The sequence below is a fragment of the Ostrinia furnacalis genome, unplaced genomic scaffold (assembly GCF_004193835.3).
Source record: "Ostrinia furnacalis isolate ACB-3 unplaced genomic scaffold, ASM419383v2 OfSCF6417, whole genome shotgun sequence".
NCBI classification, from domain to species: Eukaryota; Metazoa; Arthropoda; class Insecta; order Lepidoptera; family Crambidae; genus Ostrinia; species Ostrinia furnacalis.
This window is the reverse complement of record NW_021136656.1, coordinates 77,918-97,823: the sequence shown is the minus strand read 5'-3', so window position 1 is coordinate 97,823 and position 19,906 is coordinate 77,918. Positions and strand designations below refer to the sequence as shown.

At 34.8% G+C, this 19,906-nt stretch overlaps 2 protein-coding genes across 2 annotated transcripts; both read left to right on the top strand.

Annotated features, from left to right (window-relative positions):
* Positions 1–161: 161 nt before the first annotated feature.
* CHMP2B (charged multivesicular body protein 2b) lies at positions 162–3,188 on the top strand. Its single transcript, XM_028317769.1, has 6 exons — positions 162–334; positions 680–771; positions 975–1,091; positions 1,811–1,991; positions 2,239–2,345; positions 2,907–3,188. The coding sequence occupies exons 1-6, from the start codon at positions 301–303 to the stop codon at positions 3,006–3,008; spliced, it is 633 nt and encodes a 210-aa protein (XP_028173570.1). The 5' UTR covers positions 162–300; the 3' UTR covers positions 3,009–3,188.
* An 894-nt stretch (positions 3,189–4,082) lies between these two features.
* LOC114362372 (gustatory and odorant receptor 22) lies at positions 4,083–10,460 on the top strand. The gene is made up of 9 exons (XM_028317754.1): positions 4,083–4,392; positions 5,293–5,431; positions 5,897–6,147; positions 6,220–6,480; positions 6,557–6,684; positions 7,085–7,244; positions 8,479–8,550; positions 9,135–9,224; positions 10,241–10,460. The coding sequence occupies exons 1-9, from the start codon at positions 4,282–4,284 to the stop codon at positions 10,325–10,327; spliced, it is 1,299 nt and encodes a 432-aa protein (XP_028173555.1). The 5' UTR covers positions 4,083–4,281; the 3' UTR covers positions 10,328–10,460.
* Positions 10,461–19,906: the final 9,446 nt, after the last annotated feature.

Below are 19,906 nucleotides of genomic sequence, written 5' to 3'. Positions count from 1 at the left end.
ATTTTGTCATGGTCATGGCCGACTACTTAAGTGACTATTTTGTGTGAGAAATGATCCAGTCTCTATTCAGCCGGTTAAATATCCTAGAGCGTAAACTGTCAAAGTGACAGTAAGTAGTTGGCGACGTTGAGACGTTAAAATAATAACAAATCATCAATCATGTCATGTGTTGATGTGATGAAATCATGCAAAATTAAATAAAATTTTGTTGTGAAATATTGTATTAGTCATCCAAGTTGTGACAATATTTTTGTTTAAACATAAATCCTCTTATAACAAACTTAATAAATCTACATAGAAATGAATTTTTTTAGAAAGGAACCCACAGTAAAAGGTACGTCATTATTATTTACTTGAATATATATTTCTAAAATCTTTCCTTAACAATCTTTCAAAGAAACTAAAACTCCTTGATATCTTTACCTGCACTATTGATGTAAGTAATTTGTGTTACAATAATACCACCATTGGTTAATGACACCTAAGAATTTTACATTTACCTAGTGTTTGTAGGTACTTGTTTCTTTTTCCAATCCATAACCTTGAACAAACAATTAAATAAATAAGAAGATACCAATATCATTTAGACGTAGTACAATTTGTTTACTAACTCTATACTATTTTTATTAAGTTAGCAATCTACCCTTGTATTTATTATCAACATTTTTGTTAAATACAGAACAGCAAAGACAAAATGAGAGAGAACTTAGAAAGGCCACTAGGGATTTGGAACGGGATAAAGCAAAGCTAGAGAGAGAAGAAAAGAAATTGGTGAGTTACAATACAAGTCCAGTTATCAATAAAATTTGAGTCAGCAAACTGATCAACCAGTTGGAATGATTAATTATTTAATTTGGCAATTACCTAATGATTCTAATTGTAATCATAAAGTTCATAATTTATTAATGTGTTTTAATTTTAACATAGTAGTTTCTATATTTTGAAAAGTTAATCTGTTATGTAATATTTTTCAGGAAATGGATATTAAGAAAATGGCTAATGAAGGCAATAATGATGGATGTAAAATATTGGCTAAGCAATTGGTGCAATTAAGAAAGCAGAAAAATAGAATATACTCCGCTAACAGTAAGGTAAGAAAATTACTTGGTTTATGTTTGCAATGATGTGTGCTTTAGTTTTGCAAACATCCAACCAAGTGCATTATTTATTGCATTTGGTTACATTTGAATTAAATTGAAAAATTTTCTTAGTCTAAAAACTAAAACAAAATCTGCTTTAATATTTATACCTATGCATGTGACTGTATAGGACAGGGGTGGCCAACTTGATTAGATATAAGATCTACTGTTTACTAACGAAACCCTGGGCGATCTACAACTTACATACTTCTTGAAATCTTAAATGAAACAGCATAGTTTAGTACACAATCATGTAGTATTTTTTGTGCCTTGCCATGATCGACTGGACGTCGCGATCGACCGGTTGGCCACCCCTGGTATAAGGGATAGGTGGTATAAGTCTTCATTTCATACCCTGCAAGTCCTAATAATTGCAGTTAAGAAGTTATAAATATTTTACAGATGTCGGTCGTTTGGTGTAGTGGTTCGAAACGGACTACTATTCCGGAGGTAGCGGGTTCGATTCCCGCACAGTACAAACATTTGTGTGCATGAACATATTTGTTTGTATTGGACTGGGTGTTTTCTATGTATAATAAGTATGTATTTACAAAAAAAAAAGTATTTAAGTATGTTTATATCTGTTGTCTAGTACCCATAGTACAAGCTTTGCTTAGTTTGGGACTAGAAGCGCAGTGTAAAATGTCTAAGGATATTTATTTATTTATTAGATATCAAATGTTCAACTCCACAACAAGACGATGGGAGCGAACATAGCCATAGCGGGTGCGATGGGCACCACGGCCAAGACAATGGGCAACATGAACAAGGTCATGAACCCGCATCAAATCGCCAAGGACATGGAAGCGTTCCGACAGGCGAATGCCAAGATGGACATGACCGATGACATGAGTAAGTTATTCATATTATCATTATATGTATTTTCTTTTATAGACTTGTAAGGTGATAACTGAAACACAGTAAATAATAATGGTCTAAATTGGTTAAACTTAGTTTGTTTTCTCTTGACTTAAAATAATGTGAAAAAATGTGAAGTCTAACATGATCTTATTTTTTTTATGAGAATTACAGAATAAGTGTAGATTAGTGAATAAATCTGAAATAACACATTTTTACTACAAATATATTTTATTTATAGTTTCAGACACTCTTGATGACATCATGAACGAATCTGGCGACGAAGAAGAATCTGAGGGAATTGTCAACCAAGTGCTTGATGAAATTGGCATTGAAATTAGTGGCAAGGTGAGCACACACATACCATATTCCTATGCTAAAGTTGTATGTATTAGATTGTAGTACAATACAATGTATCCTTATTATGGTAGCTTTTATACCATAGTCGACAAAATTGATGCAATATTCACCACTACTGATGGTATTAAATATGTTCAAACCATTGGTAGCTATTGGCAGTGAGGTATAAAATAAGATAACATCATCGATTTGATAGACTAATGCTTGTTTTCACCATCAATCCCTAATTTTTAAGTGACTCCCCCTATGGTATGATAACACAACAGGAATTTCGTTTTCATAGGGGTCACTTAAAAGAGTTTGATGGTGAAAACGGGCATAATCTTTATTTTGGAAGATTCGTTCGTTCGTTTCAGCCAAAAGACGTCCACTGCTAGACAAAGGCCGGTCCTGAAAGAGACAGTTTGAAAGATTATTCTTACTTACTAAGATAATTATCTTTCCTTTAAAACATTTTGTCGAGCTTTGTGCACACATTACAGTAATGACATGCAATCAAAATATAAACCTATCTTTGAAAATATTAAGCCCAAAAATGTGTTTATACAGATGGCCGACGCACCGTCAGTAGCTCGGAACAAGATTGGCGCTTCGACTACCGATGACGACAAGGAAATCATGGCTCAGCTCGCGAGACTTAAATCCACATAATTATGGATTTATTCGATGATTACGTTCACATATTTATTAGGAAATTATTATCTTTGAAAGTACTATTTGCGATCTTTTGTAAAGGTTCCAATTCCAAAGTTATTACTTCGTTAAACAACTGATACTAAAATCGTGGTATGTAATGTAATAGTAATAAGTTGTTTTGTTAAATCATGATAATTATCCAAATAAAAAAGTGCTTATTGTTTTTATTTGGTTGCTACTTGTTGATAATAAGAAGACTATTTTCTTACTAACTATTATTTTAATTAGTATTATTTTTATAATTTTACACTATGCAAATTATGTGTAAGCTATGTAACAAAATTTTGAGTAGTACCTCCTCGTATTTGAACCTATTTTTATACATCAATGTAAATGTCAGCAGACCAAACTATTCAACATTTTTAAATCATCACACTAATATTATAAAGGTGAAAGTTTGTGAGTGGGTATGTTACTTCTTCAAGTCTAAACAGCTGGAGCGATTTTAATAAAATTTGGTGTGGAGTTAGCTGACACTCTGGATTAACACATAGGCTACGCTTTACCGCGGGTAACACCGCGGGGCACATCTAGTTGTAATATAATTTTTAAAATATATACCACTGAATACTAACTTACTTCCATCCATCCATTAAATTGGTTAAGATAGTGTAAATGGTAAGTTTTGTTGTAGCTGTATGTACCTATGTATAATGTAAAAATAAGCTGTGATATTTTTGTATTATATGGTACAATAAAATGTTATAAATTTAAGTTTTATAAATTCATTATGTATAAAAGGAGAAAATATTATTTTTAAAACCCAACCATTTATTGAATTTGATTGTAAAAGGCCTTGACCTTACATGTTTTAATTATGAGGTAATGTTGTTTATTATTCTCAAAACTCAAGTCTTAAATTACTAGTAGGTAACTACTCATACCTAATTATTATTTAGTTCTGTTCTGCTCTATCACAGTTTCAACTGAAATGAAGAAGACTAAAATAGAGCATTTAAAAAAAAGCTAAAGTAGTTTTTAGAATAACTAATTAAATTCATAATTTAGATCAGTCATGTTGTTGAGCTGGCAAATAACATTGAAATGCAAAGAGCGACATCGTCGTTTGCTTTAAAATTTAATGAAATTTACACTTCTTGTTTACCTGCACGATAATGTCTCGAGTCTTGCATATTTTAGGAGGTTGACTCGCCCAACGAACGATTAATTTTGAGACGCGTCATTCACACTTCTAAACTTCTAGGTGACGGTACGTACCAAAACTGAAATGATACCAGATCACCTTTTTGATGAAGGGATTAACAACACGCTCTACCAAAATGATATGAAGCAAGTGCAGAGTAATAAACACGTTTATGAGAGGAATCAAAGGGATTATGTAAGTTTAAGATTAATAACTAGACGTCCAGAGAGTTCTATTGTAGACACACCCATCTCGAATTGTATGGTCCGACGATCCGCTCAAGTCACCCCGCGTGTTCACAGCCTGTGATCCATAAACGGGTCTATCATCACTTTAGATCTATTTCTGTTTATTCTGTGTATTCTTGATATCTGTAATAGCGGGTGTTAGCATACTGGCCAAAGAGCATCAAAATTAGTAGGTATACTTAGGTCTTTTGTAGAATTCCTTTTTTCATTGGACGATGATAAAAAAATGGATATCCTTTGTTTGCTGATAATTTTCTCGCCGGACCTATGTCCGATGAATGTGCACACGTTCATTATAACCAGGCCAAAAAAATCGGGCTCGGAATGTTTACAAGCTATGAAATGTAAGGAAATGCAAGTAAAACTCTTTAAAAATATTGGACCTTGCTAAAACCACAGAATAGTAATAAGTACTACTAAAACTTTTAATTAATCTATTTTGTCGTAAGCTGCATATCTTGTGGTCACAAAGACGTTTTCTGCATGTATTTTTCTCGGTAACGGAGAGCTTGATACACTTTTAAGTCCTAATTAATAGTTTGTGTGTGCGTTATTAATGGATGTAACAATGGTAACAAGCCTGAAAAACAAGATAGCTTAGTAGGTAATTTTATTTATATTATAAATTCTGGCGGTCTTACAGGCGACAAAAAGGTATAAGTATTTTACAAAAAATAATAAATACTTAGACCAGCAACCCTGCATGCCACATGGATAAGATAATGTTGTCTAAGTATTCCCATCGTCCCCTTACACCGTATCCCCGTCACGGGGCTTTTATTTTTTATGCCTTACGCTTACAAGTTACAAGTGATACAAATTAAGTATTTATTGGTTATTATTGTAGGAGCAAGAACAGCGTGATCTGCTCTCGTCGCAAGATGGAGACACGTGTGAAATCCACGACCAGTTCTATCGCGACCACAAGTTGCTGCTGGTGCTGTTCCGCGCTCTCGCCGTCATGCCTATCACCAGGTCTAGGCCAGGTAAGATAGCTCTATGTATAGCTAATTGGTTCGTTTCAGCCAAATGACGTCCACTGCCTGAAAAAGGCCTCCCCCAAGCATTTCCATAATTACCGGTCCTGCGCTGCCCGCGTCCAGGTACCTATTTACTTCCCGCGGCTTTCACCATATCGTCTGTCCACGTAGTGGGGGATCTGCCCAAACTACGTCTTCCGTCCTGTGGTCGCCACTCGAGCTAATTGATTTAAATTAATAAAAATGTTTAACAAATCTTGCTGTTCATTTGTAACTTTTATCAAATTGCAAAGTGTCATTTCACTGAAACTGCCGTGTGAATATTTCATGTAGGTAATTACACTGAACATTTATCTCTGTTATATCCGTAGCGTGGTTTAGGGTAAAACGACTTTGTAAGTAGAGATACCTCTTAACTACACTGGAAACGAAATTTCAGGCATGGTTTTAAAGTAATTTTCATATTTCCAGGTACAATCACCTTCAGTTGGCGCTCTTCAGCCACTGCCTACGCAATCTGTTTCTACATCGCTACCACCGTCGTCGTCTTAGTCGTCGGTTACGAACGCATCTTGATTCTTCGCTCCATCAAAAAGTTTGACGACTACATCTACGCTATTCTCTTCGTCGTGTTTCTTGTGCCTCATTTCTGGATACCTTTTGTTGGATGGGGAGTGGCTCACCAAGTTGCCATTTATAAAACCAATTGGGGAAAGTTTCAAGTTAGTTTTTAATTTCTTATTTAATTTTTTTTTTCATATAAGCCTTATTAAGTTAACTTACTCAAATTACAGGTCCGATACTACAGAGTAACGGGCGAAAACCTTCAATTCCCCAATTTGAAGACTGTGATAGTTATCATAAGCATTGGATGTCTGCTGTTAGCCATAGGATTTCTTCTTAGTCTTTGTGCCCTTCTGGATGGATTTCTATTAAAACACACAGCGGCATACTACCATATCATAACGATGATCAACATGAACTGCGCTTTGTGGTATATAAACTGCAGAGGAATCAAAATTGCATCGCAAAGTCTTTCAGAGTGCTTTCGTAGGGTAATGTACTATTGTTTCTCTATTAGCATCTTATGTTTCTACTATTTTACATTCATAAAACTTTCATTTTTAACAGGACGTTGGAATAGAGTGCTCAGCTAAATTAATTTCCCGGTATCGCTACTTGTGGCTAAATCTCTCCGAACTACTTCAATTACTAGGAAACGCTTACGCTCGAACTTATTCTACTTACTGCCTCTTCATGTAAGTCTAAATTGATATAAAATTAAATCAAAGGCACTTTATTTAATTAACTTCATTTTTGCATGTATTGTAAAATAGGTCATTATCTAAATAACATCATTCATTAAATTTAAATAAAAGAATTTATTTAAAAAAAATTTATTTTAAAAAAAATCTAAATAACATCGTAGGGGAGACCGAAAGAGAGTTGTGACAGAGGAGAGTTGTCGATTTTTGTAAACTTAATAACAATCAGCGAGCTCACATAAGCGCGCATTTGTTAGCTCGAGACTTGAACTAAAAAACACAATCAAAATGTCGCAACTTTCCTCGGTCTCCCCTACATAAATGAAACAGAAAAAAATCTATTAAGTATTTTATGAAGAGCATTCGCATTTATGTATGGGGTATATTAAATTAGGTTTACAAACATTACAATCGCCGTATACGGAGCGTTGTCGGAGATAGTGGACCACGGCATCGGCTTCAGCTTCAAGGAAATCGGCCTGTTCGTGGACACCGTCTACTGCTCCACACTGCTGTTCATCTTCGCTGACTGCTCGCACAATTCTACGCAAAAGGTAATATACCTACTCGTAGTTGTAGATGACCCAGCGTTTAGATAGTAGGTACTAAACATTTTTGGTTAGTACAATGTCGACCAGGCGCTAAATCTTAGGGCCCTCGCCCACGGCGACTTTTTGTCGCGCGTTAGTCGCATTTGCAACGCACTACAGAAGTGATGCCAACGCGCTACTGATGCGCTACAGCAGCGCGACTGCATCGCTACAAAATATTCATGAAAAATATCGAGGAACCTTCTTTGTTTTTCTTGGAAAAAAATCTATACCTACCTTAGGTTCTTCTATTGAAACTTGAAAGGGTTTTCAAGTTTGCTATTCAAACTTTAAATATAATACAGTTAGACCCTTTTAAGGTGTGTCTCGATATTTTTCATGAATATTCAGAAATGTTTAGGCGTATACAGGATGTTGATTTCAATCCTATAAATAAATAAAAAATCCTCGCCATTAAGGAGTTGATTCAGTAGCTTAAGAGTAGGCGCACACCGTTGATTTTTAGTTGGCCGATAGTTGTGCCCGATTTTAAATTGTATGAAGAATCGGCCAAATCGAATCGGCGTAGTGTGCGCACTCCCATACATGCCCATGCTGATCAACTGCCCGACTAAACTATCGGCCGACGAAAAATCAACGGTGTGCGCCTACTCTAAGTGTTCAGATCATGAATCAGTAAAATAATTGACTTCTAAAAAAATTTAAAACAAACTTTAACTTTAGTTAGTCAAAGAAAAATACCTACTTTACGTGGCTTCCTTCAGTAGGTTATCCGACATGATAAACGAGTGATACATGCCCATGCTGATCAACTGCCCGACTAAACTATCGGCCGACGAAAAATCAACGGTGTGCGCCTACTCTAAGTGTTCAGATCATGAATCAGTAAAATAATTGACTTCTAAAAAAATTTAAAACGAACTTTAATTTTAATTAGTCAAAGAAAAATACCTACTATACGTGGCTTCCTTTAGTTATCCGCTCGATGGGTGCCGCAGTGTAAACTATTGCAGTATAGCGAGCCACAGTAAGTAGAGTTGATGTCGCACGGAAAATATTCGCTAAAAATTCTTTTTTTCGTTTGTAATTTTTTTGGTGGATAATGCGTTTATACTATAAGTCATATAGATCACCTAAATAAATATGGCGAGGATTGAAATCAACACCCTGTACACCGGTGATGGTGGTATCACTATATAATACGCATCTTATTTAATTTCAATCTTTTTTTAATAAGGTGGCAGACGGCGTTCAGGAGACTCTTTTGAGTATAGATGTTCTATCTGTAGATCGGCCAACGCAAAAGGAAGTAAGTTACATTTTGTATGATTTATTGCTTTAAATTATACTGACCAAGATGAACTTTACGAACATTAAGCACTAAAAAATACTTTAAATTAAAGTTTATATCTAAAATATTAAAATTCAGAGGTTTGTGTTTAATTTATGTCTGAAAAATCTCAGCTCAAATTAAGCTGAAGTGAAATATACCGGAGAAACAAAACTCCGAACAATTCGCGCTAAGTTGTAAAGATTGTACCGATGCCGCGATGTTCAGGAAGTTTACTTGTAAACAACAAATAATTCGAAGTTATGCCAGTTCTCATGGTTTGATTACAGCCCACTTAGCAAAAGTAGAGTTTTCCTACAGTTGTTGTTTATTATGACTTTTTTTTTAAAACTAACTATGAAGGATATTTTAGTAGAGATGCATTATTTCTTATACACTTCAAAGCCGCTACATTATAATCACATAGTTATTGTTTAGGTACAAGATTAGACAGAAGACGCCTTTTCACACACATATTAGTCATGTCCATATTAAATGTGATCGTTCAATAGACTGCCTCCACTGTTTGATGGAGATTCAAGATCATTGTTCGTATTTTGCAGATCGATCACTTCATTCAGGCCATTGAAATGAACCCAGCTGTGGTGAGCCTTAAAGGTTACGCTAACGTTAACAGGGAGCTACTCACCTCGGTAGGTAACCTTTAATATATCTATATACCTATATAAAAGCGAGAGGTCATTGACTGACTCACCCATTACGAAATCTCAGAAACTATAAGTGCTAGGAGTCTCTGCATGGGGTTTCTTTTAGAACGTAGATGCTCACTAAGACGGAATTTTGCAAAATTGAACCCCTCAAGGGGCAAAACGGGATCCACGCGTACGAAATCGCGGGTGGCCGCTAGTTTATTTAATTTAATATAATTTGGTAATCATGTACAATCAGCGTCAAATAGTTCGTAACACCCAAAGTGGCTAATAAATTGACTACACAACCTTATTCCAAGTGTAGGTAACAAAGACATTTTGCGAACTTTTTGGCTACTTTGGGTATCACGAAATATTTGATGCTGACTGTGTAGGTGCCATTAATAATTCAACTGTTTTTAAAATACCTGCAGACATATTTACTTTTGTTAGTCACATCCTATGGTTAATTGGTTATGGTTTATTTGGTTTTGTACTAAAAGTTAATTTCTCATTTTCCACACAACAATATGCGGTATAATCTACTGCTTAGCAGATTTAATTTACTTTACTACTATGTAGTCTGAATGACTAGCTAACACCTACATAAATCCACTAAAAGGATATGATACGAGTAACAAATAGTAATTCTTATCTAAATACCAGCGTTACTCTATTCTGATAAAACACCGTGGCAAAACACCTAGAGCATGGTAGGTAAATACATGCCCTTGCCAGTGTCCAAAGTACAACACACATGACTCAAATCAAAATAACCAGAACGTTATTTGTTAGCAGTAGAGTTAGTCAATATAAAAATACCTGGGTATCCATAAGGTTTTAATGTTTGGTCTTTCCAAACACGTCATAATATTTTTTGTATCATCAAATATCATTCTGACTTAATAAATGTTAACTTATTTATTTTAGACTCTACTTCTCTTGTTGTAGATTAAGATCCTTAAAAATAGGTAATTAGGATGTTTTTCATTGATATTTACCGACTGTTAAATTTTCAGGCAATTAGTATGATCGCCATCTACCTCATAGTCTTACTGCAGTTCAAGATTTCATTGCCGAAGGATCCACAGATGCCTGCAACATAAAAATATTTTTAAACACACTGTACTCGTGACAAAAAGTGTAGAGAAAATTTTACATATAGATTATGATTAGCGTTTGCATTAGAATAATCATCATTCTATAGATGATGAGTATAAATTGTTAGCTAATAAAACACTTAAGTAGACTTGCATTTTACTTGTCACAGCAGGCCCTCGTATCTGCCGAAGTGTCACCCGCAATCACTCCGATATTCTGCCCATCACAAGGCAGATTCATTAATCAACTTTTCCAATTTTCAACAACCCAGCGCCTTTTATCAGCAACTTTTACTGTCAGGACCCGAGAGCGTTTTAACAGGCACTTCTCCGAATATCGAGAAAAATAAAAAAGGGAGAAATCTATTTTGGCCAGAGACGAGAAACGCGAGCGCGAGACGTTAACACGAATTAGGATTTCTAGACTCCCTATTTTTTTCACATTTTTATCAACGACTGGTAGACTACTGGAACCTACCAAATGCAACCGATGGACTTTCAAACCTAAAAATCATATTCATTTGTTCTGAAAATTCAGTAATTAAGAACTACTTAAATTATGGTAATGATGATATCTTATGGTGAAATAAGTTCTGAGTCCGAGTGTTACTTTCTGTAATTTGTGCTAACATGATATTTGTACACTACTTCGTTATAAGGAAATCCATTTTTCACGATGCATGGTGTTCCTACACATAAACACATAAAAAGTTTTTTTCTTTTCTAAAAACCCTTAAGCTCCAGGGAATCCCTGTCAGATCATTCCAAATGCTTTTTGGGAATACAATGCATTGAGTAATAAAATAAACAAACATGAATTTGGGTCACCCAAATAGCACTGAATGCACATGGGAGCATCTTCTTTTCACTTTGACAAAAATAATTTGCAAGCACTTGCGATTGTCACTTTTCACAATCCAAACGCCAATAGCATTAAAAAAGATAGTCGTAATGGCTTATATCCTTGTTGCTTTGTTTTTAATCCAATGGCAACGTGATGCTCTAAATAATTTTCAAGATTCCTCAAACTTTATTTCATTTCAGTAGTCACTCAGTCAGTCACATAAACTTTGTAGGAAAAATTAAGTAGTTACTTATTTAAAGCATAGTTTTGAACTACAAGTTCTAGACCAGCGAATATCTACTAGATTTCAGGATACGGCTGTTCGTTGGTCAAAGCACATTGATTGCGCTTAATAGAACGTACTCGTACGAAACAATTGAAATCTATGTTCATTCGAATTTCCAGTGTGAATGAATGTAGAATGTATTGTGGAGTTACTAGTCGACTTTGTGCAATAGTGCTTATAGAAGTAATTTATAGTACACATGAAAGGAAAGTCATTAAAGTTTAACAGATAAAGCGGTTTGCGTGATACTGGGCCCCTCAATAATATACCGGCACGTTATCGACATATGAACATTAAATCCTATTAAAATTACATTACCTATCTATTTGCGTCGTCTTTCTTTCTTTTCTCGGAATATCTGATTGCCTCTGGCGTCATAAATATAGTACCGAAGATATGATTTCTTATTTTATAGAAGTAAATTATCTAGCATTTTTAAGTTGTTTACTTCAAGCGAATTAGGTTCACTTTTATCAGCAATTCAGATTCAGGTAATGAAAAAAAAGCAGTAATATATTGACTGTTAAATATAATATGCACTGTATCATTGATAGGTACATTTGTAGAGTTCCTAGAGTTGTCTCAATTTGACTTTCAAAAATAAAAATAAAAAAATAAATAAAAAAAAGATAGTAACCAACAGAGTTAATATTAAAAGTTAATACAAAGAGAAGGTTCAATTTCATTCAGTTGCTCCAATAGATATGAGCGCCCGTAACGTCTAAGTTCATAAAGATTACCTTCAACAGTCACGTTTACGCCTCAGTGCCCGTGGTTATAGGTATGCATGCATTATGGGCAAAGTGAACAACGACATAATATCAATTGGCCTATCGGTGACATCATTCGGTAGCATATTGCCGCGAATGGTGTCGAGATTTGTATCGCGCACTCCACTCCACGCCATATTAACTCTCCGAGCACTCTAGATAATGGAATTGGCGGAAAAAAGCACGCAATGCCGCCAACACGTCAATGAAATATTTTATTGATAAATCTAATTGACTCGCCCAATTAGGTGTAGTAGGAAAATCAATTTAATTCAATTCAATTCCACCCTCGGTTAATGGAGATGGTAGGCTGACGTGATGCAATATATTTGGACGAGCCACTGCCACGGCGTACTAATTATAAAAATATAACCTATCCCGGGATATCATTTATTCTACGCCTAAAATATACCTAACATTGGTTCCACTTTTCCCAGTGGACACTTATAACAAAAGATTGGCCTTAAAATAGGTACGAGTAAAGCGATGTTTAATAAATTCATATCCCGACCCCGAGGTTATTCAAACAAATGGATCGGTTTTCATGGACGACTTGATCGAAATGGTAATGATACTTACATGTTAGAAATGTCAAGGTTTTGATATTAGAGACTTGAAAAAGATAAACAAGAGGTACACATTAGTGTAAACCTTTACTATAACCATACCATAACATTATATTCAACTTTCACCTACTACCTACCTAGTATTCTTAACATGAATGAATTTATTGGAAGGAAAATGTAATAAATCACACCACAGCACATACATGGTTATTACATGTAAAAAAATATCTGGCACAGTATTAGCGGGTAGTATATCTTTGTGCCATACAATTATGTTGTCAATTAACGATCATATGTACTCGTACTTACGTCATAGTCACACAATATGTTTTTACAATATTTTATTTTTAATTGCAATTTTCAAATACTCGTAATTTATGTGAAAGTTATAAGTAATTACGTGTATGGAGCTTAGCTCACATAGCATACGCTAGCGGGCATCTCTATCAAGATATCTCCAAAGTACATACCAGGATTCCACACAAAAATCCAGAACAATAGCTTTTCCCTACATTCTATCGCCATACATATTTCTCTCACCTACTTTTATTGTAAGCCTCTGATAAATACACATTTTTCCGCACTAATGACCTAAATTAATTAATATGATGTTCCAGTTATTACTTAAAAGAATGTGAATGCGAAAAAAGGCTCGGTAGAGTCTTGGACCTTTAAATGCTTACAAGAGTTCTGACAGTTGATCTATAGTCCAGTCAATAAAGCATTATGGATGGAAAACTGTAGAACACAATTTCTGACTTCAGGACTTTATTTAGACTAGTTAGGAGGTGAACATAGCAAAAGTCCCCGCCCTTAGCCCTTGAGCCGGCGGGGAGAGGGGGGTTTAAAGGTGCCACTTTTCGGTTTTTCGCTTAATCCTCGGAAACTATGCGTCCTAGTGACATGACTACTTTGAACCAAAAAAAGCATATTCAATTTGCTACAGATGAGATCGATAAGTTTTTCTATAAATTGTATAGTTTTCGTGGCATCTGCTCTTGAAAGTCTGTAATATTGGAAATTTTATTTTTGTCTTACATGTTCCCATCAGGAGAAAATCGACTAAATCAACATTGAGCAATCATTCTAGACATGCGGGAGCATGTTAAGTCTAGTTCCAGCGAGGGGACTACACCGTGCGTATATTTAGACGAATCACTTTGAGCCACTTTTGACTCCTCATCACTCAAAAACTACTGTGCATTAACACTTCAAATTTGGCTCATGTGTTGAGACTTGCAAGATATACATCAGTTTCAAATTTCATAAATATGCCTCAAACGGTTCTTTAGATATTGACGTCCAAAAATCTACATGTCTGACCTATAGACCAAATTCTAACCACTTCCAGATGACCTCGAAGGTTCAAATTTGGCATCCAGAAAGGTAGTTATGTAAATACAAAGGAACAAATAAAAAACCAGTAAATTTTAACATTTCACATGTGATAGATAGATAGTAGTGCTCTAAATATCGATTTTTGAACGTCAATACCTAAATAACCGTTTGAGGTATATTTATGAAATTTGAAGCTGATGTATATCTTGCAAGTCTCAATACATGAGCCAAATTTGAAGTGTTAATGCACAGTAGTTTTTGAATGATGAGGAGTCAAAAGTGGCTCTAATTGGTTCGTCTAAATATACGCACGGTGCAGTCCCCTCCATGGAACTAGGCTTAACATGCTCCCGCATGTCTATAGTGTTTGCTCAATGTTGATTTAGTCGATTTTCTCCTGAAAGGAACATGTAAGACAACAATAAAATTTCCAATTTTACAGACCTTCTAGAGCAGATGCCGCAAAAACTATACAAGATATAGAAAAACTTGACGGTCTCACCTGTAGCAAATTGAATAGGCTTTTTTTGGTTCATAGTAGTCATGTCACTAGGACGCATAGTTTCCGAGGATTAAGCGAAAAACCGAAAAGTGGTACCTTTAAACCCCCCTCTCCCCGCCGGCTCAAGGGCTAAGGGCGGGGACTTTTGCTATGTTCACCACCTAACTAGGCTAAATAAAGTCCCGAGGTCAGAAATTGTGTTCCACGGATTTCTCTCTACACCGTCGTTAAGGCATTCATTGACTGGACTACTATGGATATTGAATTAACGTGGGTATTAAGAGGTCATAATTCCAGCCGAAGAAACCTTTTTTTCAACCAAAGATACTTAAATATACTCGTACTTCGATCGTAGCAAATCATTAAACTTTTCGTAGCATAGCCCCGACTACGGCGTAGCATCAGAAAAGCAAGACTAATATTAAAACAGTTTTAAACTTGGTAATGAGTTGTAATAGTTGTGAGCTGTGAATGTCATCGCGAATAGTCAAGGATGTTTATTGCAAATAAAGTGCTTAAATAACTTTTGAAAGCACTCGTGTATCTGAAAGTTCTTAAATTGCTTGTTATGTTTGTTTGAATAACTTATTCATGGCTACTATGGCCATATAAGTAGTTTATATCTATACTAATAAACAAACTAGATATCATGGTGAACTTGTAGGTATCACCTACATACACATACTCGTATAATCTCTTTCTTTCAGGACAAACGTTTCAAAACCAGAATCAGTCAGACCTTCAGTTTTAGGGGGACTAACGAACAACAATAATTTTATGGTTGTAGAAGAGCTCACTAACTCAAATAGTATTTTTATATAAGTAGTATTATGTATGTACTTGTACATAAGAGACAACTAGTTATGAACAGACTGCAAAACCTAAATAACGAATTGATATGACTATCCCGAATACGATAGGTATTTATTTATCTTTTTTCTAGGGACCGAAAGCCTATTTTTGTAAAATTACTGTGTAGGCGTAAAGTGTTTTGTTATGGACATACTGCTATTCATAAATAAAAGACATTTCATAAATTGTAATCAGGGATGAAAATGGAATAAAGTGGTCGCTTAAGAGATGATCATCAGACGTAGGCTACAATTAAGAAATCTAACTTTATACGTTGTAAATATTAAGGGCTATACGCTTTCTTATTTTAAAAAAATACGGGAAATGTCATATCTGAACTAATTGTTTAGATTCGTGTTTTAGTACACAACAGTTTAGTAGTTTAGTACAACATATAGTACTTACTTAATTGCCAACCACCAAATAAATTAGCAAAGATTTTTAAAAGTGTATGAGTATTTAAAAACAGTTTTTTCCTGTTTTGTCACCTTGCAAATGCAAACAACAAGGTTAGGGGTTATTAGGGTTAACATATTTCATTCAGCCAGTATATGTAGGGATATTGGCACAGAATAATAATAAGTACTACGTACAGAAGTTTTACTTCGCGAAGATATTTAAAAAAATGTATGCTCAATGTCATTAACAATATGGTGTAATTTAGCCTGTCTCAAGAGTCAAGCACCATTTTGTTGACAAACGTCAGTGATCGGCACTGCGCCGAAGCTATAGAGCTGACTTCGGTAAAATGATGTGACGTGAGGTGCCAAACTGCGGAAAATGGCGGAGGAAATCATGAGGAAATACATGATTTAGCATGAATTATCATGAATAATATTAACTACTTATTTACCTCTCAGTGTCTTGAGGCAACTTAAAAAAGTACATTCTGTGTTTTTATTATTACTTAGGGNATTATGTTGTCAATTAACGATCATACGTACTCGTACTTACGTCATAGTCAGATAATTAATTTAATATGTTTTTACAATATTTTATTTTTGATTGCAATTTTCAAATACTCGTAATTTATGTGAAAGTTATAATTACGTGTATAAGGAGCTTAGCTCACATTCACATAGCATACGCTAGCGGGTATCTCTATTAAGATATCTCCAACGTTCTTACATACTAGGAATCCACGCAAAAATCCAGAACAATAGCTTTTCCCTACATTCTATCGCCATACATATTTTTCTCACCTACTTTTATTGTAAGCCTCTGATAAATACACATTTTCCGCACTAATGTCCTAATTAATTAATATGATGTACCAGTTATTACTTAAAAGAATGTGAATGCGAAAAAAGGCTCGGTAGAGTCTTGGACCTTTAAATGCTTACAAGAGTTCTGACAGTTGATCTATAGATATTAAATTACCGTGGGTATTAAGAGGTCATAATTACAGCCGAAGAAACCTTTTTTAATGAAAAGCCCTAACAACCAAAGATACATAAATTATACTCGTACTTCGATCGAAGCAAATCATTAAACTTTTCGTAGTTTAGCCCCGACTACGGCGTAGCATCAGAAAAGCAAGACTAATACTAAAACAGTTTTAAACTTGGTAATGAGTTGTAATAGTTGTGAGCTGTGAATGTCATCGCGAATAGTCAAGGATGTTTATTGCAAATAAAGTGCATAAATAACTTTTGAAAGCACTCGTATATCTGAAAGTTTTTAGTTTATTTGAAATTGTTATGTTTGTTTGAAAAACTTATTCATGGCTACTATGGCCATATAAGTAGTTTATGTCAATACTAATAAACAAACTAGATGTCCTGGTGAACTTGTAGGTATCACCTACATACGCATACTGGTGTAATCTATCTCTTTCTTTCAGGACAAACGTTTCAAAACTAGAATCAGCTAAATCGGCCCAGCCGTTCTTCAGTTTTAGGGGGACTAACGAACAACAATAATTTTATGGTTGTAGAAGAGCTCACTAACTCAAATGGTATTTTATATTAACAGTCTGCAAAACCTAAATAACGAATTGATATGACTAATTTGAAAATTATAAATAACTTGAAAAAATCGAACTGCCTAAGGCGGGAATTGAACCCACGACTATCCCGAATACGATAGGTATAATTTATCTTTTTTTTAGGGAGCGAAAGCCTATTTTTGTAAAATTACTGTGTAGGCGTTAAATTGTTTTGTTATGGACATACTGCTATTCATAAATAAAAGACATTTAATAAATTGTAATCAGGGATGAAAATGGAATAAAGTGGTCGCTTAAGAGATGCTCATCAGACGTAGGCTACAATTAAGAAATCTAACTTTATACGTTGTAAATATTAAGGGTTATACGCTTTCTTATTTTAAAAAAATATGGGAAATGTGAACCATGGTCCTCGTCGACGATGGTTCATATCTGAACTAATTGTTTAGATTCGTGTTTTATAATATTAGATAACTAATAATTAACATATAGTACTTACTTAATTGCCAACTACCAAATAAATTAGCATAGATTTTTAAAAGTGTATGAGTATAAAACCGTTTTTTCCTGTTTTGTCACCTGGCAAATGCAAATAACAAGGTAAAGAGGCCATATTTCATTCAGCAAGTATAAGTAGGGATATTGGTAAAAGATTTAATCAAACTCATTCATAACTTGTTGAAGGTACTACACTAAGATGAAGGATCTTAGTAGAGCATATTCAACAACTTTCGTAAAACATAAAAGTACCTATCATATTTCCTTCCCAGTCAGCAATAAATGTCAAGCTTCTAGTAGAGGAGTGTAATCACACACGCTATAACTTCTGACATTAATATGAAAATCATACAACTAAGTTTAAATGGCATCTAAATTGTAACTGTAACAGAGCTTCAGTCGTCCCCTTAAAGAAAAATACTCATTTCTTGTTAATAAAGATGAGATGATCGTGCTCTGCATACGTGAGCACTCAAAGACTTGCAAATGCGAAGAAATAACCGCGGGTGACCGCCGCTATGAAAATTATACCAACACAAAATTGTACACTTAATTTTCTACGTGTCAGATTATGGACCTGCCGAAATGGACGCGACGAGTCTGCACACTGTATATTAAAGAACAACTCAGATTACGTTCTTGGAAGTATTGAAATTTAAACTTTTGGGGATTGATTTTAACGACTACTGTGCGAAGTAGGTATCTGCATTAATAAAATATCAATTAGCAATCTGTGCTTTCGTTAAAAACTTGAATTACTGTTTTTATAGAAAGTACAAATCAATATTTCAATTATTTTTTACTGAAACGACTCTATCATTTTAAAAACAATTATAAATAGCGTATTTACTTAAATAAATACACGTACAGCAGCTTTTCAAATTAATTAAATTCGGTTACGTAATTTAGTTAGGTCTTCATATGGGTTCAACATTTGCGAATTAAGTTACAATGTAAAGCGATTACATCGTAACGTTAGAATATTCAACAATATCACAATATCATCCAAGATAGTTGAACTAAAGAATTTATAGGCGGTAATATCACTTTACGAGTTGCTCGTATGGCGTTTAAATTGTCCCGTGCATGGCATGGTCCTCCTGTAATTAGATTGCGATCTCTCGATTATACCTCTGAATATCGATGGGTAAGAAGCGAAATTGATTTATTGGCCATCCGTGCCGTATAGATGGAGATTGGAGGCCTCGTTGCAGCGATTCGACGATACTCAAAATGATGGTAAGAATGCCGCGAGGCATTTATGTTGTTATGATAGGACCTTCGGCCTGATCGTCACTTACCGTCAGGTTGAGATACAGGCCAAGAGGTTCCTCGTTGTGGATAAAAAAATATTGCAACAAAAATTTAAAGTCTGATGTTGTGAGTCTATCGACTGTACAAATCTGAGAATAATAATTCTGCGAAAGGCAATCTGGTAATCCAGTTCCAAATTCGAGTTCTATTTTGAGTGATGGCCTGTCAAGAAAACATTATATTTTAACAATGAAAAGCACTTAGTTCTGTCAAATGACTATTATAAAGGGTACCAATGCCATCCCTGAAAAATGAGTGAAGTGGATAATTTCATTGAGAGGCGCTTGCAATACCTAAACTTCTCCCCAAGAATATAGGTACTACTGTTTTCCGAGAAGGCACTGCCTGCGAGTATAACCCGCGCTTAAATTGCTAGCCTTTCATAATAAAAGATACAAAGGAGTATGTAAGTAATGTGACATTGAGTTTGTTTCTTTTTTTTATTCCGATATTTTAACTAAAAAAAACTTTCAATTTTATCGACGAGGAAACATCTCAAATAAATGTATCTCGTCCGTTTTAAAGCGACATACTTATGCCCGTTTTCACCATCAATTCCTAATTTTTAAGTGACCCCTATGGTAACATTTAACAGGAATTTTGTTTTCATAGGGGTCACTTGAACATTAGGTATTGATGGTGAAAACGGGCATTAGTTTTGATTATA